This window comes from Melozone crissalis, unplaced genomic scaffold, assembly GCF_028551555.1.
Source record: "Melozone crissalis strain CALT ecotype California unplaced genomic scaffold, PUWL_Pcris_2 ptg000041l_1, whole genome shotgun sequence".
Taxonomy (NCBI): Eukaryota; Metazoa; Chordata; class Aves; order Passeriformes; family Passerellidae; genus Melozone; species Melozone crissalis.
The window spans coordinates 3,878,356-3,899,514 of record NW_026535819.1 but is presented as its reverse complement, the minus strand read 5'-3'; the positions used below and the strand labels follow the sequence as shown (position 1 = coordinate 3,899,514).

The 21,159-nt window shown below is 48.4% G+C and overlaps 4 protein-coding genes and 4 non-coding genes across 9 annotated transcripts; 5 read left to right on the top strand and 3 right to left on the bottom strand.

Annotated features, from left to right (window-relative positions):
- Nucleotides 1-1,277: 1,277 nt before the first annotated feature.
- On the bottom strand, nucleotides 1,278-3,941 carry SURF6 (surfeit 6). Its single transcript, XM_054284364.1, has 4 exons — nucleotides 3,774-3,941; nucleotides 3,184-3,396; nucleotides 2,518-2,609; nucleotides 1,278-2,076 (listed from the first exon to the last, which is right to left on the bottom strand). The coding sequence occupies exons 1-4, from the start codon at nucleotides 3,865-3,867 to the stop codon at nucleotides 1,405-1,407; spliced, it is 1,071 nt and encodes a 356-aa protein (XP_054140339.1). The 5' UTR covers nucleotides 3,868-3,941; the 3' UTR covers nucleotides 1,278-1,404.
- Nucleotides 3,942-5,974: 2,033 nt separating this feature from the next.
- MED22 (mediator complex subunit 22) lies at nucleotides 5,975-11,291 on the bottom strand. 2 transcript variants are annotated; one of them, XM_054284170.1, is made up of 4 exons: nucleotides 11,142-11,291; nucleotides 10,599-10,679; nucleotides 10,136-10,344; nucleotides 5,975-6,276 (listed from the first exon to the last, which is right to left on the bottom strand). In XM_054284170.1, exons 1-4 carry the CDS (start codon nucleotides 11,262-11,264, stop codon nucleotides 6,084-6,086), a joined length of 606 nt encoding a protein of 201 aa, XP_054140145.1. In that variant the 5' UTR covers nucleotides 11,265-11,291; the 3' UTR covers nucleotides 5,975-6,083. The 2 variants fall into 2 exon arrangements, with proteins under 2 accessions (XP_054140145.1, XP_054140144.1); XM_054284169.1 differs by having other exon boundaries at nucleotides 5,979-6,282.
- Nucleotides 11,292-11,349: 58 nt separating this feature from the next.
- RPL7A (ribosomal protein L7a) lies at nucleotides 11,350-15,156 on the top strand. Its single transcript, XM_054284232.1, has 8 exons — nucleotides 11,350-11,387; nucleotides 11,892-12,012; nucleotides 12,275-12,424; nucleotides 13,118-13,258; nucleotides 13,593-13,672; nucleotides 13,987-14,117; nucleotides 14,478-14,547; nucleotides 14,998-15,156. Exons 1-8 carry the CDS (start codon nucleotides 11,385-11,387, stop codon nucleotides 15,100-15,102), a joined length of 801 nt encoding a protein of 266 aa, XP_054140207.1. The 5' UTR covers nucleotides 11,350-11,384; the 3' UTR covers nucleotides 15,103-15,156.
- LOC128942217 (small nucleolar RNA SNORD24) lies at nucleotides 12,134-12,206 on the top strand. Its single transcript, XR_008483605.1, has one exon. It is a non-coding gene; the product is annotated as a small nucleolar RNA SNORD24 (small nucleolar RNA).
- On the top strand, nucleotides 12,981-13,046 carry LOC128942218 (small nucleolar RNA SNORD24). Its single transcript, XR_008483606.1, has one exon. It is a non-coding gene; the product is annotated as a small nucleolar RNA SNORD24 (small nucleolar RNA).
- Nucleotides 13,358-13,435, top strand: LOC128942216 (small nucleolar RNA SNORD36). The gene has a single exon (XR_008483604.1). It is a non-coding gene; the product is annotated as a small nucleolar RNA SNORD36 (small nucleolar RNA).
- Nucleotides 13,839-13,912, top strand: LOC128942215 (small nucleolar RNA SNORD36). Its single transcript, XR_008483603.1, has one exon. It is a non-coding gene; the product is annotated as a small nucleolar RNA SNORD36 (small nucleolar RNA).
- A 71-nt stretch (nucleotides 15,157-15,227) lies between the features above and the next one.
- LOC128942046 (surfeit locus protein 1) lies at nucleotides 15,228-21,100 on the bottom strand. The gene is made up of 9 exons (XM_054284231.1): nucleotides 21,002-21,100; nucleotides 20,260-20,341; nucleotides 20,013-20,140; nucleotides 19,589-19,671; nucleotides 18,630-18,821; nucleotides 17,667-17,739; nucleotides 17,133-17,295; nucleotides 16,504-16,585; nucleotides 15,228-16,179 (listed from the first exon to the last, which is right to left on the bottom strand). The coding sequence occupies exons 1-9, from the start codon at nucleotides 21,086-21,088 to the stop codon at nucleotides 16,113-16,115; spliced, it is 957 nt and encodes a 318-aa protein (XP_054140206.1). The 5' UTR covers nucleotides 21,089-21,100; the 3' UTR covers nucleotides 15,228-16,112.
- Between the last annotated feature and the right edge of the window lie 59 nt (nucleotides 21,101-21,159).

The following is a 21,159-nucleotide window of genomic DNA, read 5'->3' as shown; positions in this document are numbered from 1 at the left end:
GCTTGGAAGGCAATCTGGACAGCTGATAAATACCTCACTTGTGGAGCGTTCCATGGAAAATATTCTTTGCAGAGCAACTATTTCAGATTTCCAAACGTGGATTTCAGATTTCTCCAACTGAAGTGGCAAACTGTGAGTGCAGGGCTGTTCAGAAAGTGAAGAAAGAGAAGATACCCATGGGGAGAGCTCCATCTGTGCCTGGGGAGAGCTTCCCTTGCTGGACAGGCTGCAGGAACACAAATGTGTTCAGTCACACCTGAGGCTTGAACACGAATTCAGCACAGATCACTGCAGAGTCTCAGATTGCAGCTGCACCAGGGAGTTACCTGGGCTCTGGCAGGGATCCAGCAGGGCAGCACTGCACAGCACAGCCTGCATTTCCCTCACAGCACATCCATCAGCTTTAGCCATGAGGCAAAAAAGAGCTTCTTCCAAAGAGCCAGATCGAGAGAATTCAATTGGACTCAATTAATAACATCCCTGGGCTCAGTACAAATCATCAGTTCACACCGGCCAATATCAGGAGGGCACCAGCAAGGTTTGACTGATCTCAGGGGCAGAGTTGCTTTATTTTGCAGATATTTTGTTCCCACCAATCTTCCCCAGGCTGAAATGCCAGCAGCCAAGCTGTACCTTCCCTCCTGAGCTGGGCAAACAGCTGCCCAAGTTCACATTTGTATTTCTGTATAAACAACAATAAAGGACAAAATTGGTAATGACCAAATACAATTTTGCACTGGTGAACTGCACAGAGAAGAAACCCTTGCAGGCACCTGTGGTTGCCAGAAATTTTTTTTTTTAACCTAATTTTTTATTATTGCCAAAGACAGACTTGGAGCCAATCCCTCTACCATCAGGATCAGTGTGTCCTGTGGATGATCCAAAAAGATCAGTTAGCTCAAAAATAGTAAATCCATTAGCTTCACAATAATAAATCCATGCATGTGTACATGTGTGTTTATGTCTATATTGACCAAATGCTGATATAACATAACTTATAAATGAACAGCACTGCCTAAAATTGGAAATTATTTCCAGTTTTCTTGTGGTGAGGAGGATAAATGAATCCAAGATGCACTCTTCTTTTCAAAGGTATTTGCATAAAAGCAAAGGTTTTACTCTCTTTGTGTTGAGATGAATTTGATCATTTTGCCTTTTTGTTTCCTCTTTCCCATTCCCATGATGCAAAGACACTGTGCTGCCCATCAGAGGAAGTGACAACAACTGACATTTCCCCTTTAGAAAAATAATAATTGCTATCAGAAATCAGCCAGGTGTTTCTTTAGGATAGAAAACTTTATTAACAAACATACAACTGTTTTTTTAGTACAATGAGGCTGGGAAGCTGTGGCCTGGGACAGTGACAGACCCTGGAGCCCCAGTACCAGGAGAGCTGCCTTGCTCTCAGTTTAACCCAGCTTTTTTCAAGTCCTCTGGCAGAACTCGGCCCTTTTTCCGGGCCCTGGCTTTTTTCTTCTCTATCCTCTCCTTCTTCTTCTTCTGGATGTTCTTCTTGCGCTTGTCCTGCCGCTGCTGCATCTTCTCCACCACCCTCACAGTCCGTTCCTGCCACTGCCTCTTGCGCTGCGCTCGCCGCTTCTCCTTGCGCTTCAGGGCCTCCTTCAGACGCTCCTCATCGTCACGGATCTTCACCCCTTCTGCCTTATACAGGGCATTTGTCCATTTCATCTTGGTCTCCAGCTCCTGAGCTTTCTTCTCGTCCTTCTCCTTGAGCTCCTCCAGTTTATTCTTCCTGGTCTCCAGCCTGCTCAGCAGCTGCTTGTAGTTCTTGCCTGTCAGAGGAGTGATATTGCCTTTCACTGCTTTCCTCTTCTCTTTCTTCTTCTGGACCTTGTTTAACTCATTCTCTTCATGAACTTTAACCCTGTTGAAGACAATGTCAGCTTTGCTCTCCTCCTTTTTGTTCTCTGGCTCTGCCGGTACCTCCTCAGTCTCTTTCTTCTCCATTTTTGCCTTCATCTTCAACTCCTTTCGCCGGCGTTTCTTTCTCTCTCTCTCATACTTCCTTCGCTGCCTCTTCTCCAGCACTGCAGGGGTTAACTCCTTGGCATTATCCTAAGGAGGAGGATGGACATGAATGAGAAGCCTTAAAGGGTTAAAGGAGAAGTAAAAGTGGGCTGTGCCCCAGTTCCTGAGTTCAAACTCCTCCTCAGAAGTACCACCTGTGATGTGAAGCTGTGACTGAGCAGTTAGAGACACTAAACACAGTAACAACATTTCAAACCCCAACAGCCTGTAGCTGCTCCCTTGCAGGCTCTCACTACTTTGCTTTTTCCTAAAAATCACTAAAGGTACGTTCTCTTTGAAGCTGGTCACATCTTTTCTCACAGGTTTCTCCACAGAACACACACAGGTCACCTGGCAATCCCTACAGGTAATTCCTCATGAGCTGGAATCAGCTCAAACCCTGTGGGATCCTGTCCCCACATGCCCTGGGAGGCTGGGGAGGATTTCAGGTGCATACACACATGGATACACATCCAGAGTTCCCCATACCTGTCCAGAAGCCTTTTTAATCTTCTCATGGAGTCTCTGACGCAACAGACTGAGTGCAGAAACAGAAGGGGAACTCAGTTCACTTTTACTTCCTGAAAATGAGAGGGAGAAAATAAAAATACTTAAAAAGCAGCACCAGCTAAACAGTAGCACTTTCTCTGGCTATGGGAAAAACTCTGGGAACTCTTCAGATGCTGTGAATGGAACGGAAAATCCAAACAAACCCAGAGTTTCTATTTCATTGGTTTCTTTAGAATTTCCCCTTTCATCATTCAGCTCTGCCAGCAGTGGCCTGGCATGCCCTGGGGCTGCCTGGCAAGCCAAAGACAAGTACCAAGCTTGTGGAACAGAGAGGCTCAGGACATCTTTTCGCTGTGATCTGGCTTTTCATTGTCATAAAGGAAAGCTGAGCTGGCAGGACAGGGATTGCATCCACGTGTAATTCCCTAAGTTACTCACATGCACAAAACCTCTGCAGTTCGGTTAAACACCGTTTCCAGAGAGCCACCCAGTGGTGATGGCACAAATTGCTGTCCATAGGCAAAAGCTTCTGGGGCACATGAAATAAGCAAAGAGGTTCCCAATTTAGGCTTTCCAAACCAGAGTGGTGTGAAACAAGAAAAGCAGCCAGCTCAGCCCAGGCCATGGCAAAGCTGAAATTCTTACCTGTAGCCAAACTCTCCTTTCTGTTCTGTGTGCCACCTTGTGGTGATGATTTGCTGGCTTGAGGGGCTGCTTTCTGTATTGGAGTGGGTTTACTGGTGTTAGAAGCATCCTGTTTGGCTGAAGGAGCATTCTTCTTCTCAGTTTGCTTCCTGGGCTTCTTTTTCTTCTGTTTTTTCACCTGTCTGCCATCCTCGGGCTGGCCTGGCTTAGACACTAGAAAGCAAAAACAAATTACACAAAATAGGACAATGTCACATTTCCACTCATAACATTCAGTTATTACCGAACATTAATGTTCCAGCATTGCAATGGCATAGCTAAATATTCAAGAATTATACGTTTTAGGATTTATTTAATTAGATCAAACATCCCCAGCTCTCCACATCCATCACCGCAGTGAATGAAGACCATTGATTTCCAGGGCTCCCAGTGCACAACGTGTTCGGGAGTTCCGTGCTTGAACAGATTGGGTTTTTTATTAGAAACCGGCACAATCCCGGGCCAAGCCCCCCGTGGGGGCACGGCTGTCGCGCCCAGCCTCCCACAAACCAGCCGGAGAGGACAGAACCGAAGCGTTGCAGTTCCAGTACCAAATTTCCTCTTCCGCGACTCCGGGGCGTGCTGCACGCCGGCCCTCCTGGCCAAGCCCTGCAGGTAGGAGTCCTGGGCGGTCAGGCTGGCCATTGCCGCCCCGGGTCCCCGAGCTGCCCGGGACAGCGTGGGGACAGCGTGGGGACACGGTGCTCTCCTCGTGGAGCCCCCGGCAAGCAGGAAGTGATGGAGGGAGCGCGCCGGCCGGGAAGTGACGGCAGCGCCGGGCGCACGGAGCGGCCGCGCCGGAGCCGCCCCCGCCGGGGCTCGGCACGGACCGACGGCGGCCGTCTGTCACACCGGGATGCTCCGGGCTGTCCTGAAGGGCTGCCACCTGTTGTATTGCACTAAAACGGATCTTACAGCGACCCCCGTGCCTTCCAGACACCTCCCCAGAGCCCCGCAGGCAGCCCCCGATTCGCCTCCTCCGCACTTCCCAAACCTTTCTTTGCCAAACCTCCCTTTATTGGAATACAAAACGCTGCACCGGGGTGAGGTCCCCAAAGCACGCGCGAGGTCCCTCCCCTGCAGGGAGCTCGTCCCCTCCTCTCGCATGTGCACGCTCATATCGTGACATTTTCATAAAGCCTCGTGGCTGAAAACACACGCCTTAAAAATTATACAAAACAGGCAGTTTTATTAAATCACCTAGTTACAAAAATAAATGGAATGGAAGAAAAAGAAACAAAAAAAAATAATAGCGAAAATTCACATCCTAAGAAATGAGACGTTACAGCAGAAAGCTGGGGAAGCTCAGCTCAGTTGTTGGAATGCCCTGGTGGCTCTGTGGTGCCGTGACACGGAGCTGTGGTGACACTGTTCAGGTCAGTGGCATCTCCCTTTCGGCTGCACAGCTCGAGCCAAGGCAGAGCCGCCACCACCACAGGAAAGGACAGGAGATGTGCTGAGCTGCTGAACAGCTGCAGACCAAGCACCAAATGTGTTTCTTTGGAAGGAAACTGAGAGTAACCGAGTATTCCTCACTGCTCTCAAGATTTTGTCATTAGACAAAACCAAAAGCCAGCATAAACAGTGGCTCCATGTTAGCTCAGACGACATCAACAGGAATTTCTGTGTAAACACTGAGGAAGGAATCGACTGACTAAAGCATGACACTGCTTCTCTTTGTGGCTTTGAGCAAGTGGTGTCATTGATCCCTCAGTCTGATCCCTGCCTTCTTCCTCTAGGGGGGAACATTGTCCTTCCATAAGGGTCTCCTGGGATCTTCCTTCCAAATCAAGAGTTCAAGTTTGTAAAGCATTTTGACAGCGAAGACTGTTGTGTAAAAATACAATAAGACTCTTTACAGTAGACCAGAGGTTGTCAGATGCTATCCTGAGAGAGCTTTAAAGCAGCCAGAATGTCAATAACCTTGGGAAGCAGAGTAGAAACCCCAACACACTCACTGCCCCCACATTTGGCTCAAGTTTATCCCAAAGAAATTCAACTCCCAACACTCACATGGAAACAAACTTCTAAGACTTCTAATGAACTCTACACATAACTATCACATTAAAGCAAACCCGACTCTAATTTGTTCTAATGAGATTCACTTTGTGTCTACACATCTCTATCTCTTATGGACAGCAACACTCCTGGCAAGGTCCTGGCGTGGAGGAAGCACTGCAGCCATGCAGGGAGTGCCAGCACAGCTCCAGTGCCTCCTCCCGGCAGCAGGAGCCGCTTGCTCAGCTCAGCACAGCAGGAGGAAGACTTCCAGCAGCGCGGGGCCATCCCCGGGTGAGCCGCGGATCCTGTTCAGGAATGCTCGGCGGGGCCATCCCCGGTGAACCGCGGCCGGCAGCAGCGGATCCTGTTCGGGAATGCTCGGCGGGGCCATCCCGGGTGAACCGCGGATCCTCCTCAGGGATGCTCGGCGGGGCCATCCCCGGTGAACCGCGGCCGGCAGCAGCGGATCCTGTTCGGGAATGCTCGGCGGGGCCATCCCGGGTGAACCGCGGATCCTCCTCAGGGATGCTCGGCGGGGCCATCCCCGGTGAACCGCGGCCGGCAGCAGCGGATCCTGTTCGGGAATGCTCGGCGGGGCCATCCCCGGTGAGCCGCGGCCGGCAGCAGCGGATCCTGTTCGGGAATGCTCGGCGGGGCCATCCCCGGTGAACCGCGGCCGGCAGCAGCGGATCCTGTTCGGGAATGCTCGGCGGGGCCATCCCGGGTGAACCGCGGATCCTCCTCAGGGATGCTCGGCGGGGCCATCCCCGGTGAACCGCGGCCGGCAGCAGCGGATCCTGTTCGGGAATGCTCGGCGGGGCCATCCCCGGTGAACCGCGGCCGGCAGCAGCGGATCCTCCTCAGGGATGCTCGGCGGGGCCCGCCCCGTGCCCGTTGACGTGCGGGTGCGAAGGGGTGGAACTCTGCGAGGTGACCACGCTCTGCTCGGCTGTGGCGGCTGCCAGAGGCATCGAGAGGCTCTCGGGGGACAGCGTGGCCAAGTCTTGTCTCCAGTAGGCTTCGCACAGTGGGAGATCATTGCTGTCACACAGACTGTAGCTTTCCAGAACAAACAACCCCAGTGAGGAGAGAGCAGGTGTGGTGACAGAGGAGGGGAGGGATGGAAAGGGTGGAGGGAGCAAGACAGAAGCAAAGCATTAAGAAAATGGCAAAAAAAATGCTGGATGTAAGGTCTGTGTTCATGAAATCATCCAAAGTCGTGTGACATTGGCTTTCCCTAAGACATCCCCCTAAGGGCTGGTCCTAAAATCTCTTGGGCCTGGTGAAGATTGGGACAATTTTAGAGAAGAACTGTGGCTACAAAATAATTCTAATTCAAATTCAATTCTAATTCAATTCTCAGACACTCCTAGTCTCTGAAAAGATCTGAGCTGAAGTCCTGGCACCCCCAAATGTACAATTTCTGCTACTGATGAGTGAGACATGGACCTTACCCACAATTATTTTACTTGGAATTAGACTGCAACCTATGTGAGGAAAAAATATAAATCCTGCTTTAAATTTTACTTCAGCAAAAAAACCCTGCCACAATTGTTTTGGGGCCTGTCCCTATCACAATAAAGAAAACCCTATTTGCACCCCTGCCCTTTCAAGAAAGTGCTCCACAGGTTTGGATCTTCCATTGAAGCTTTCCAGTTTGATTATAAAATACTGACAGCTCCTGCCTTTTCCCAAAGAGCCTGAGCTAACAGTGCTTCTAAAAGCAGCTGGCTGGACTCCAACATTGGATGGACCAGCAGTGTTGGAAAATAAGGTTTTTAAACAACTGGTTAATTCTTGCCCATACTCCGAGGAAAACAAAATGTGGAAGGGCCAAAACTAAAAAGAAACATGGAAGGAACTGGAACAAAACCAACACAAATCCCAAAGAGAAGAGCTGCACACACAAGAGACACCCAAGACAAAGTGAGTGCTGGAGCAGAAAGCATTCAGAGAAAAACAAACCCAGGGGGTCGAGTGATTTTGTTGTTGCAGCTTTATTTACATTTGTAATGTATGGACTGATGCTTAGGGAAATATTTTAAGTATAGAAATATGAGACAGTTCATATTGCACAAACATGAAACATGTGAGATTTAACCCCACACTGAGGACAGCTCCTGTGATCTCAGAGGAGGGAGCAATGGAACACAAATGCAGCTCTGGGGGTTAGGATGAGAGAGGGCAACCTGGACTTGCAGTCACTTTGGGGCACAAGCACACAAAGCACCAGGGGCAAGCTGAGCTCTTTCCTGGCAGCCTCACCCAGCTGGTTTTGCAGGAGTGGGAAGGGAGTGGGCACAGGTTTTGTATCTGGGGCTTCTGTAGAATCCCTTGGAAGATCAGTCCCCAACACTGGAGCTGGGCTCCAGTGTGGAGAGCCTGGTTCAAACATGGCTTAAAGAAAGAGGCCATGAAAGTGTACTGCTGATGGAAAAGTAAAAGGCAGCTGTAAAGCAGCAGTTCCCAGGCTTGATTTTGTAAATAACTAGGTTCTCAGGCACATTTTTTATAAACAGCAGGATTCTCAGACAATCTTCTCATAACAGGTAAACATTCTGTCCTTGGCTGGTCTGGGAACAGATATGAAAGTTTTGAGAACTTTTCATATCACGGTGAGAAGACAAATCTTGGTTTCAATAAACAAACCACAGGTATTGTAAACAAAAGGAGGGGTTAGAGTTTTCTCTGTAGCCCATCGTGAGCTCAAATTTTGCAATATGCATGAACTTAATTAACACTGTTATAAAAGGTGATTGATTGGTTCAATAAATCGGAGTCGATGCTGATCAACAAAGATGGGTCGTCTCCCTTCGCCTTCAACACTCCAGGACTGAACCACAACTACAATTCCTGATCTGTCACAGACCTCAGGCCACGATTTCCCAGGAGAACCTGACCACAGCATCCACAGCTCATGGCAGGGAGCTGCTAACCATGTTCCAGCTGTGTCAGAAGTGTGACTGCTTCTCCTGCTGCCCCAGTTAGAACAGGTGCAGAGCCCAAGCTCCACTCTCAGCTAACACTGCTCAGAAGTCAGGCTCAGTGAGCAGCTCTGCACAGCCCAGCTGCTCTGCCCTGGGAGGGCTCCTCAGGGCGTGGAAGGGACTTCACTACTCCCCTGAGGCACCCAGCCAGTCTGAGGGCAGAGGGACAGCTCTAGAAAATGACTTGATCACAGGGCAGGAAAACAAAGATTCCTTCAGGACAATCTTCTTGGGTCTAGTTTCAAAAGGCCCATGTGCACATAAAAAGCCTGGCAAACACCTGACCCTACAACTGACCAGGCATCCCAGGACAGCAAGGAACTCCCCTTGGGGGCAAACAGGCTGTTGTGCTGACAGCCACTGAAACATGGCTGTGACATAACAGAAACCCTTCCCCCCACATTAGACAAGATTTCATTAAAAATATTGTAGTATTCTAATTATAAAAGGACTTTGAATAATCACTGTTTCTGTATTTACACAGACACGATTTCTTTGGTGCAGAAAAAGACAGGAAAGAGCACAGGAAGGGAGGAAGCAAATGACCAAGTGCTACATGATAACAAAGTGTCAGATCACAGCTCTGCAGAGCTGCCAGGTTTCCTCACCTCACGACCCATAAGAAAGAGCAGGAAGGCAAATCCACCTGATGTACACCAACATTTGTGTTTCCATGTTAGTTCTGCCAGCAAGGGTTGCTTTATGTGGCACCTGGGGCCAGGCAGGTGAACAGACCATGCCAGCATGGCCAGAACCCCTCAGTGCAAAAGTGAGAGTGACCAGCACACAGTGGTGGCAGTTTGGGGACAGCTGGCACATGTGGGGCACTCTCATCCCACACCACACCCCTCTGGATTAGCTCACTGCTATGGCATGGACCTATCAGCACCCACACAGGTGCTCGGGTTTGTGATCATCACAACCTCCTCAAAAAACTGAATACAGTTTGAAAAATAACTCTAAGTTTTTATCTCTAAGCTGTGTCATATTATTATCTTTTTACTCTTAAAATACATATATTACTCATAAACAATGGCCTTACTCTCAAAGATATTGAGCATTTAGTTGACTTAGCTGGGGTTATAGGCATTCAGCATTCTTAGAAAAAATGGAAAAGGCAAACATAGGAAACCTGGTTAGTAAAATTTTAAGTAAGATTTTTTAAAGGTAAGTGTTTGTTTAAAATTCCTAGAATTATTGCACTGACTTCACTTAGCTTGGAAAGTGCAGCCAAAATAACCAGGTTTACATTTGTTTTCTTCTGCTTTCATTTACTGCATCATTAACTAGAAGTGCTGGAGTGCATGACAAAAAAAATAAAGTGTCTGAATTCTCTAAAATCTGTTTGCTAAATAAGAAGCTTTTAAAAATATTAAAAATCCCACAAACAAACCAGTAAGAAGTCATTCCTTAGAAAATCCTATCACAATACTTCATAATTCAATGAAACTGAGCAAGACTTTTTGCTCCTTGCAAATGTTGCCCCCAGCAGGACTGGAGGCAGCTGGGGGCAGTGGGCTGGGAAGGAAAAGGCACAATGTGTGACCAGGTCACTTGTGAAAGGACTCACCACCAAAGTGAGGTGACACCAGCTGAAATCAGGACGCAGCTCAGCAGGGAGAGAGCCAGAGGCTCCTTCAGAGGGATTCCCCCAAGGAAATTCATCTTCTTTTCTAATGATTACAACAGAAGCCTAAGGAAATTACCTATCAAACCTCCTTCACCAGGATATTTAAACCCTGGAGGCTATCTACAAGGAAAAGGCTTTACTTGAAGAAAAAGAGTTTGACCTAATTAAAAGAAGGACTAAAAATTTTTGGGGAACATTCTCAACACCTATACTCTTAAGGGCTATTTGATGGTCTGGACTAAGTACCCCAAAAAGGCCTGGAGTTGTAAGGCAGAGTCCACTGCCCTATTTGTACCTGGAAGAGTAATATTCTTCTTCTAGCTCGTACAGGTCAATGGAGATCTCATCCCTCAGGGCAATCAGCTTCTTGTCACACTCCTCCTGCAGGCTCCTGAGCTGCTGGTTGCGCTGGTTGATGGCCTCGTTCACAGAGGGGAAATCGTTGAGGATCAGGAACTGCTTCAGGTCAGACACGAGTTTCATCAGGGACTCGCCAGCTCGGACCTTGCAGCAGCGAGAAAAATACACATCAGAACAGATCAGAACACACATCACAACTTTGCTCCAGTTCCAAGATCTCCCAAGCTGCTCCTTCAGCCCAAACTCCCACAGTGTGAGAATTCTGACAGAGTTCTGACCCAGCATGAAGTTACTCTCCTGGCAGCCGTCCTTGGGAGTGTTATAAAGACCCAAAAATGAACCCAACAGCCCCTGCAGGATGTGCTGCCCACAGGTCTGACCAGTACCGTGCTACTCACGATATTTGCAGCTCTGACGTGCATCTCGTAGTTATCTTGTTCACCCTGGGTTGCTCGAGACACTTGAGTTTCATCCTCGATCTAAAGAGAAAAGTACACAAATCTACCTCTACATACTTAAAATTCAAATAGATAATTACTATGTTATAAAGTACGATATATGGGTATATATACATGAATATGCATGTGGATTTCCTATAGATGTGGATGTGTATGTGAATTTCCTATAGATGTGGAAATGCATGTGAATCTCCTATAGATGTGAAATGAGATCACACATTACGTATACGAAATTTACATCCGTATGTGAATTACAGTTCAATTCACACAGTGTCCAAGGCCAGGTTAAACAGGGCTTGGAACAACCTGCAAAGGACCTGAAGGCTTCTCTGCCCATTGTAGGGAGTGGAACGAGACAATCTTTAAGGTCCCTTTAAAGCCTTTAACATTCGGGGATTCTACGAAAGGTTCTCCCCTCACAGCCCCTTCTACCTCGCGTACCCCCGCCCTCCTCCGCTTAGCACCCGGGGGGCTCAGGCCCACCTTGGCCGTCTTGATGATCTCGGTGAAGTTGTCCATGATGGACTTGACATCGTCCTTGAGGCGTTTGTTGTAGGACTGCAGCAGGGTCTCCTTGCTCTGCGGCAGCACCCGGGGCTGCGCCATGGCCGCGCCCTCCCCTCACGGCCCCGGCCCGGCTCCGCCCTTCCGCACTCTCGCGAGATCTCGCGCGCCGTAGATATCTCCCGGCATGCCTCGCTCCGCCTTTCTCTTCCTCCGCCCAAGATGGTGAGTGATGGCGGCGGCACGGGGGGTCGGGGCCATCCGTCGCCATCGGGGGTCATCCGCCGCTGGTGATGGGTCGTAGTAGCGTCGTGAGGGTGCTCGGCTGGCGGGGGAGGCGGTGGAGCGGCGTTTCGCGCCCGGTTTGCGGTGATGAAAGGCCGCGGATGGGCCTGGCAGCCCGGGCCGGGAGCCTGCGGCTGCTGCGGGCTCGGGCAGCCCGGCCGGGCCTCGGGGCCTTCCCGGAGTAGGTCGGGTCCCGGTGATCACTAAAGTGTGGGGATATCTCGGCTGCTCTCGGGGAAGCGATCATCACGCGCGCTTTAATCCTATCCCTCTCAGCGTGGTTTATAAACCTTGTAAGTGTAAAGCACAGGATTTCCTCTTTCTGGGAGAGCATGGGAGGCCGCCAGCCTGGTGAAAACAAATGCATTTCTAGGGTGGGTTGGTAATTTCCAAGCACACAAGTTTTGGAGGCAAAAGAAGACAGAGTGTGTTTCTTTCTTGCAGCCGAAAGGAAAGAAGGCCAAGGGCAAGAAGGTGGCACCGGCCCCTGCTGTAGTCAAGAAGCAGGAGGCCAAGAAGGTGGTCAACCCCCTCTTTGAGAAGAGGCCCAAGAACTTTGGCATCGGTGAGTAAGTGGATATTTGGGATAGTTCCTTCCCTGGCTTTTTTCTTGTTCATTGAACAGATGAAGTTACAAAACAATAAAAACCACTGCAGACTTTGTGCAGTGCTGTTTTTGTACAAGGCGCAGATGATGTGAAAGAATATTTGCTATCTGAGTGGTCGTGCTGACACATTACCACCAAGATCACTGATGCTCCTGTGCCTTTGCCGTGCTGCTGCTCTGGGTTTGGGGCAGCCCTGAGCTAAAGGCTGTGTTTTTTTAGGACAGGATATCCAGCCCAAGCGTGACCTCACCCGGTTTGTGAAATGGCCCCGCTACATTCGGCTGCAGCGCCAGAGGTCCATCCTCTACAAACGCCTCAAGGTTCCTCCTGCCATCAACCAGTTCACCCAGGCCTTGGACCGCCAGACAGGTGAGGATGTGCCCCACAAGGCTCTCTTGGCTTGAGTTGTAAATGGGATGTGCAAAGAAACCAAAGTGAGCCTTAACAAAGGTAAACTGGGCTGTGTCTGTGGAAGTGTTCTAGGGAGGCTTTAATAGCAACCAGAGTGGTGTCAAAATCAGTTTGCTGGTTTAACTCTTGAATTGCTGCTGTGTACCCTGAAAAGGGATTTAGGAAATACCAAAGCTCTATTTACTGACCCAACCCTGCATTACATCTAAACTGTGATTCCATTCTTCCAGCTTGATGTAGAACTACCCAGGGTGGAATAAACAGATTGCTTGAGACATCTGTGGGGAGTGCAGGTTTTGGGGGAAAACTGGCACTGAGGGAAGAAGGGATTTGGGGGTAAAACTTGGGACTTGTGTAGCATAATTCCTCCTCATAGATGCTCCTTGTTTTAAAAGAGCCATGCACCACCTCTAACCATAATTGCTGTGGCATTTCCTTATCCAGTCAAGGAGCTCTCAGTGCCATCAGAGCTGCATGCAAACAGGGGCTCTCAGGGTGCTCTTCTCTTGGGCTGTGCAGATGATGATCACTTTTTGCTGTGAAAAAAAATGTGATGCCAACCACCAAGATCGCTGATGCACTGCAGTGTTTTTTAAAAAGAACGCTTAGATTTTCAGGTCATGCAACTAAGTAGTAGGTGTTCTCTTCCAGCCACACAGCTGCTGAAGCTGGCACACAAATATAGGCCTGAAAATAAGCAGGAGAAGAAGCAGAGGCTGCTGGCTCGGGCTGAGCAGAAAGCTGCAGGAAAGGGAGATGCTCCAACCAAGCGGCCGCCCGTCCTCCGAGCAGGTAACTTTGTACCTGAGCTGGGGGAACATGGCAGTGTGGCACTTGGGGAGAGGGAAAACTGATGGACAGTTGGTTCTTCAGCCAGCCTTGGACAAGCTATGGCAATGATGTTATGAATTTCTTCACCTGAGCTCAAAGTGAAGAGCAAAATAGACGAGCTTTTTAACCCTGAGCTTTAGCAAATTGTCCATGAAATGTCTTTGTGCCACTGATGGTTTTGCAAAGTTTTTGTAACTTTCATGGTCATGCTGTGCTGTGGAATCAGAGTTAGCTTGTAAGAAAGCTCTGGAAATGGACTGAGAGGAATCAAACTTACCTAGAACTTGTTTTTCAGGTATCAATACTGTCACAACTCTGGTGGAGAACAAGAAAGCTCAGCTTGTCGTTATTGCCCACGATGTAGACCCCATTGAGGTGAGCATTTTACAGGCTGCCTGTGTAACTGGGGTTAGAAATGCTTTTAAGGCAAATACGGGTTTTTGGACAAATTGCATGAAAGAGAATGCACCAAAAAAAGAAATGCACATTTGCCTGAACTGGATGTTTGTGCTCGTCCTGCTTGGACAGTCAGGCTGGGCCCTTGCAATGATGTTTTGAATTTCTTCACCTGAAGCAGCAGTGAAGAGCAAAACGAGCTTTTTAACACTGAGCACTTGGCACAGCCCAGGCTGACAGGCAGCACAAAGGGCTGTTCTCCCCCAGTTGCTGAGCCTTCCCTTCCCTTCCAGCTGGTGGTTTTCCTGCCAGCCCTGTGCCGCAAGATGGGGGTCCCCTACTGCATCATCAAGGGCAAAGCCAGGCTGGGCAGGCTGGTCCACAGGAAGACCTGCACCTCCGTGGCCTTCACCCAGGTTAACCCGTAAGTGTTCTGGAGCTCACTTGATTTGTCTTGTGGAGAAAGCAAACTGCCCTAAACAGGCTCTAGGCAGGTGGGTAGCAAACTTGGGTTTGTCTGAAATGGTAAAATGTAAATGCCACCTCTGTAGTGTCTGATAAAAATGTCTCTATCAAATCCTGAAGGTGCAGATGATTTTGGTTTACTAAAAGGATGATTGTTCTAAAATCCAAGCAGTGCAGATTGAGTGTTAACCCTTTGTAAGTGATGCTTTGCTTAACCTGGAAAATTGGGTTGTCAGTAGAGGCTCTCAAATTCTATGGCAGAATATTTATTGAAAATGTTCAATCAAGGCTCTAAAGGAACTAAAACTGTCATCAACAGGGAGGATAAGGGAGCCCTTGCAAAGCTGGTGGAGGCTGTGAAGACCAACTACAATGACAGATATGATGAGGTAAGATTCTGTGTGCTGCTGGCCTTGTCTTTGTACACTGTTAAAATTCCCAGAAGGGAGAAATGGGACATGGTGACATCAGTTTATACCTCGGTGTGTTACACCTACACTGCTTACAGTGTACCCAGATTCTTTACCTGAGGATGGGGTAAAATGTGAAAGCTGTCACCAGGTTAGAAGTAAACAGCAATCCTAGGGCAAAAATTGTAGAGAGGGCAATACTTTCTGCTACCTAAATTCCATATCCTAAATCCAGGAGTTATGGGATAGCTGAATCCAGCATCCCTCATTGAGAAAGATTTTAAGCTGTTCTCTTTGCTGCCCCAAAATGTGGTGCAGTGCTTGAAATGTGCAGGACTTTGTAGTTGAAGGAGCTTTTCCCCTTGTGCAGAATTGAGTGCCACAGTGACAGATGGATGAGGTCTCTAACCTGCTGTCCCTTCCTTGCAGATCCGTCGTCACTGGGGCGGGAATGTCCTGGGTCCAAAATCGGTGGCTCGCATTGCCAAGCTGGAAAAGGCAAAGGCTAAAGAGCTGGCTACAAAGCTGGGCTGAAGATGTACTGCATTGCACCTTGTTCTCTGTACATAATAAACCCCAGCTGTTTCATGGTCTCTGTTCATGGCAGTGTTCTAGGCAGGGAGTATTTCTGTGCCTTCCATCTGGTGACAGAATAGTGCTGGGCAGAATGGCTGCACAGAGCTGGTTATTTCTTACCTTGGAGTGAGTAACTTTACTCTTGAACACACAGCCCAGCAGCTCAGCTGCACATGGGATTTTGAAGTTGACTGGGCTGGGCTAGTTCTGGCTTTAGGCCTGGCTTGGTTTTGCAAATCTAAATTGGAAATAGCTCTTGATTTCTCCTTACTTAGGACTGGGTTACAGTATGGGTTACACACCGTGGTACAGCCTTCCACACCTGCAGTGCCCCTTGCAGTAAGGGCAGGCTGAAGGGGGAAGAATCAGAAGTTTCCTGAGTGCACACTTGGTCTGTGGCACTGTGGATGGAGGCTACCAAGGCTCCAGCTGTGGCAGTTGCTTGTTTTTGCCAGCCCTCATCTTGCAAAGCCACAGGCTGCCTTCCCCAGCTAGACCTGAGTCTCCACAGTACCCTCTAATTCAGCTTTGCTGCTGTTCCATGTAAGATGCACGATGCAAGTCACAAAGCAAAGACCTGAAGGCCTTTATTTATTCTGCTGCAGCTGCTGTGAGCCATTCCTGACTTCAGGAAGGACTACTTGCTGCAAATAGGCTGACTGACAAAATCCTCTGGATTTGTTTTAAGGAAAAAAAAATGGAGATGTTAAAATGTAGTTTACAACCAACCCCAATAGAAAAATGTATTTTTGTGATTACTATTGAAGTTCAGTGCTCCCAAGCTGCAGCCAAATCACACTGGTGGGAGCTCAGTTCGCAGGATTGCTTCAAGTCTGTTTGCAGCTTGATAACCTGTTTGCTCAAACTGCTCTGGAATTCCAGGTGCTTCAAGTATTTAGGACTGATCAGGCTCCTGTCATCCATAAAAGTCTGCTCTTGACTAGCACGAAGATGTTTCTTCCTTCCCCTCACAGAGGTACCTTCTGTATAAATTTCTTGTACCACAAGAAGGAAGTTGCAGCACACAAGCCGTACCTGTGAGAGAATCACACATTGGCACCTTTGCAGGGTGGACTGGGCCTCCCTAAGACAGCTGCAATAACCAAATCAAACCACCTGGCATAAGCTGTTTAGGTTAAAAATGGTCTTTTGTAGCTCAAGGGCTCCTCCAGAGGAGCACAGGCAGGTCCCCCAGGTGGGCTGGCCCCTTACCAGGTGACAATGAACTGCATGGGCTGGTTCCTTACCAGGTGACAATGTACGCATGTGCTCAGGCTGGTCCCTTACCAGGTGGCAATACTGATGTGCTGGCATTGGTTCCTTACCAGGTGATAATGTACTGATATACTGGTCCCTTACCAGGTGACAATGTACTGCATGTGCTCGTTCCGCAGGCTCACCCTGGTCTGGCCCCCGATGGGTCCCCCTGGGACTGTGCTTTCTGTGGGGACAACACAGCCAAGTTAAATCCTTACCTGCACAGTGGAGCTGCACTGTGTGTAAGAAGGGAAGAAAGTGATCCATCTGGTGGATACCCTGCTCTCCCTCAGGCAGTGGTGGTCCCAAGTTCACAATCCCAGAATGGTTTGGGTTGGAAAGGACATAAAGCTTATCTCATTCTACCCCCTGCCATGGGACAGGGACACCTTCCTCTATCTCAGGTTGCTCCAAGCCCTGTCCAACCTGGCCTGGGACACTTCCAGGGATCCAGGGGCAGCCACAGCTGCTCTGGGCACCCTGTGCAGGGCCTGCCCACTCTCCCAGGAAAGAATTCTTTCCCAATATCCCATCCAACCCTGCCCTCCGGCAGTTTGAAGTCACACCCCTTGTCCCATCTTTGAAGCTCCTGACAAAAGTCCTCCAGCTCTCTCGTAGGCTTCCTGTCACCTTCAACAGAGTGGGCTGGCAGAGTACAGGAAGAGAACTGAGGGGAGAGGGAGGGAGAGTGATGTAAATTGGATGTGGGGCCGGGCCCCTCTGTGACTCACTGAAATCTGCATCGATGAAGATGGGCTCAGCACCGGTCACCTTGGCCATGGCCTCCAGGTCCCGGTAGTGCCAGCGGTTTTGTTCAATGTTGTTTTCAGGCACAAAGGGTTTCCTTTTTTCTGTTAACCTCACCACCCCTGTGAGATTAATCTCATCTTCAATCTGAGGAGCAGTGCAGAAAGAAAAAAGGAATGTTTCAAGATTGATTTCATATTCTGACACATCAAGTCCTGTCAGGAAAATGTGGCACTTGAAGGGTCTGAGCATAAATGAAGTGGCTGTTCCCTGCAGAGGGGTAGTGCTGTAACACAGCAGGGAAAAAAGCAGAACAAGATGAGCTCCTTGTTTGTAAAACATGTTATTTACTTAACAAAAAGGTGGGAATTAAAGGTTTGTTGTCTTTGAAAAGTGCAATGTCTAATTAAATCACCTCCCATGATGCTGAACATAGCTCCTGCCTTTCTGGATTGGTGAGTGGTGCCTCTGGGTAACCAAGGGGCACAAAGTAACACCCCCCCATGGATCCCCCTTACCTGTCCCTTCAGCCTGGTCTCTGGTTTCAGTTTATTCTTGGGCACAAATCCTCGGTTGACTAAAATCGTGACCCTAGAGTTACATAAAGAAGCACTGCTCAGGAGTGGAAGGGAATTTATTCCTGCTGCTGCCTAGAACTAAAGACCAAAGAAAGAAGCAACCCACATGTTGGCTGCCACTTTTGCTGTCACCCAAATGCACATTATAAAGGAATTTAAATACAATTTCATTTGGAGCCTCAGTGATGTCACAGACTGACAGATAGCTTTTAAGGCAGGGAAATACAGGTTGGATATTAGGAAGAAGTTTTTTGTAGAAAGGATGATAAAGTTCTGGAATGGTCTGCCTGAGGAGGTGGTGGAGTCACCATCCCTGGATGTGTTTAAGAAAGACTGGATGTGGAATTGGGTGCTGTTGCAGACATCTTTTCATTAAAATCCTTTCATTAGGATTTTTCTAGCTGAGAAGTTGAGAAGTTTCAGCAACAAAATGTAAACAATGGTTATCTGCTGCTGTGGAATGCAACAGGTGCATCTGTGATTGGCCCATCTTAGATGTTTATAATTAATGGCCAATCAAGGCTGAGCTATCTCAGACAGAGTCCGAGACAGCTAGTTTTTGTTACCATTCTTTTCCTTCCTATTCTATTCTTAGCTAGCCATCTGAGAGGAAACCTTTCCTTCTATTTCTTTTTAGTATAGTTATAATGTAATATATATATTGTAAAATAATAAATCAAGCCTTCTGAACATGGAGTCAACATTCTTGTCTCTTCCCTCACCTGTAGACCCCTGTGACCACTGCCACAGGGTGCCATGGTTTAGTTGAGGTGCTGGGGCTGGACTGGATTTGATGATCTTTAGTGATTCTGTGAGTGACAGATACAAACCCAACCACCAGGATTCAGATTTTCCAAGGAGAAGTGAGTGCTCCCCCAGGGAGCAGGGCCCTCCTGGACTCACCCCAGCTCTGTGCAGTAGAAGGGGGTGATGACGTTGGCTCCATTCTCCGGGTGGGACGAGATCCTGCCGGCCTCGCGCGCCTCGCGCTGGGGGTCCAGCAGGGAGCGGGGCAGCAGGTACAGCTCCTTGGAGTGCTCAAAGCGCCCCCTCACCTGCACAGGTCTGTACTCCAACTCCTTCAGCTCCATGGGGCTGCAAGGAACAAGAAAAAAACAAAATCACGGCTGTGCTAGGTGAGTTCAATCAGGAGATTTTATTGCGGGTTCTCCTTTTCCCTAATGGTTCACTCTGATGGAGCCTGTTGGCAAACAGAGGCAGAACACAAACAGCTCATGGAATGTGGCTTAATGTATTTCAGCTGTCCCAGAGAATCAAATAGAGATGATCAAGAGCATCCAGGGAGAAGTTATTTTCCACAATATCTGCAACCCAGGTATCACAGAGCAGGTGGACTCACTGCCCCTGCATCCAGCCATGGGAAGTGTATCTTTCCCATCCCACACCATGAAATCCAACAACTGAGCCCTTCTGAGAGTTGTGCCAGGTGACCAAGTGGCCTTAAAAATCTCTCTCACATCTGACACAACTGCTCCACATGTCCTGCTGCTGCTCCAAGACTCCCTGGTGCAGTAACAATTCCTTTGGGACACCACAGACACCCAAGTCCTCCTTCCCCAGTGAGATTAAAAATGCCATGAATTACATCCCACATTCTCCTGAACAGAGATTCATCCTTCCCCAAGCATTTAGAGTATCCCACAGGAAAGAACTGACATATCCTTTTACTAAAAATAAATAAATTATCAGGATCTCTTTCTAATTTGCTGGCACATCCCGATTTCCATTGCATCCCTTCATTTTCATGCAGGTCAGTTCAGCACAAGCTCATTAGTGCACAGTCCACATCTAATATTCCCAGTCAGTGCTCTGTAGACAACAAACCATCCCTGTTTCCATACTCTAATGTCAGAGGGATGGGATCTGCTCTGGTTCTTGATGCCAGCTGTGCAATCAAATCTAATTTCCACTTGCGCCGCTGAACCTGGAAATAAACAAACACAAAAGAAACTCCTTAGGGTAGAACAGAGCAATGTGACAACCCCAGCAAGCCTTAAAACCTTGGTCATAATTTTATCATCAGCCCTTGCCTAAATCAGGGTAATTGGAGACATGAATTTAATTTGAGGAAATATTTATACTAAAATAAAAGTGTAAAAAAACAAGGCTTCCTTTAAAGACTTACAAGTGGACACTTGGAAAACAGAAATGTAAAATAACAGCAAATCTTTAACCTGTCTGTTGTCTGAATTAAATCAAACAAATGGAAAAACTTGACAGTCCTCAAGTGCTCATTTTTTGAAAAAATGAAATATTTGTTTGTACCTGCCATGTGCCAAGACCAAACGTGGTCAGAGGGACGAGGAGAAGGCCCCATTTCAGCAAGGCATCCTCTCCAGATTTGCCAGCAGCTGCTGTAGAACTTTGTGGTCTGCAGAACCTCAAACAAACATCTACAGAAAACCAGAATGAGGAACAGGATTCAGAGAAGAGATGCCAAATTCCTGCAGGAAATAGTACATCTTGGTACTAGGGTGAACCAGGGCAGAAGCCCAGAAAAATATTTTCTTACCTTTAGTCTTTTGAACCAGATCAGAACCTTCCTTAGTTAGAGGACATCCAAAAAATGTTCTTCTGATAAAGCACTGTGATGCCTACATAGAATAAGAAAGATCCTTTGTAACGTTGCTGCTTTATAAAGCTTGTATTTAGGTGATATCAGTGATTGATGATTGTGTGAAATATTTTTTTATCCATTGATTTAAGTCTCAAATGCGCAACGCCCTGTGAAACACTATGGGTTAGGCTATAATTTAAATGAAATAAGATAAAATTTCCGTTACAGAGCTGCCTGTAGCAGAGCAAGGAACTTCCATCTATGCTATCAGCAAACACTCAACAGCTTAATCTATTCTTGACAGAAACAATGGCCTACAGGGGATGGGATCAGGGGGCTGAAACAGGGGACAGGAGGAGGGGACACGATGAGGGGACTGGATCGGGAAACGAGAGAAGGGGACTGGATCACGGGACAGGATAATGGGACATGATCAGGGGACAGGATGAGGGAATAGGGTGAAGAGATAGGAGCAAGGGACTGGATCAGGATGAGGGGACAGAATGAGGGAACTGGATCAGGAGACTGGATCAGGGGACAGGACGACTGGGCATGATCAGGGGACAGGATCAGGGAACTGAAACAGGGGACAGGATCAGGAAAAGAGAGAAAGGGACAGGACGAGGGGACAGGATAATGGGACACGATCAGGGGACACGATCAAGGGACGGAATGAAGGACAGGATCAGCGGCTTACCCGTCCCGGCCCCGCTGCCCCGAGGCTCCGCGGGCCCCGCCGTTCCCTCAGCAGCCTGGGCGCCGCTCGCAGCACCAGCGCGGCCATGGCAGCCCCGGCCCGGCCCGGCCCGGCCCCGCTGCCCCCGCCCTGCCCGCGGCCCGGAACGGGAAACGCGG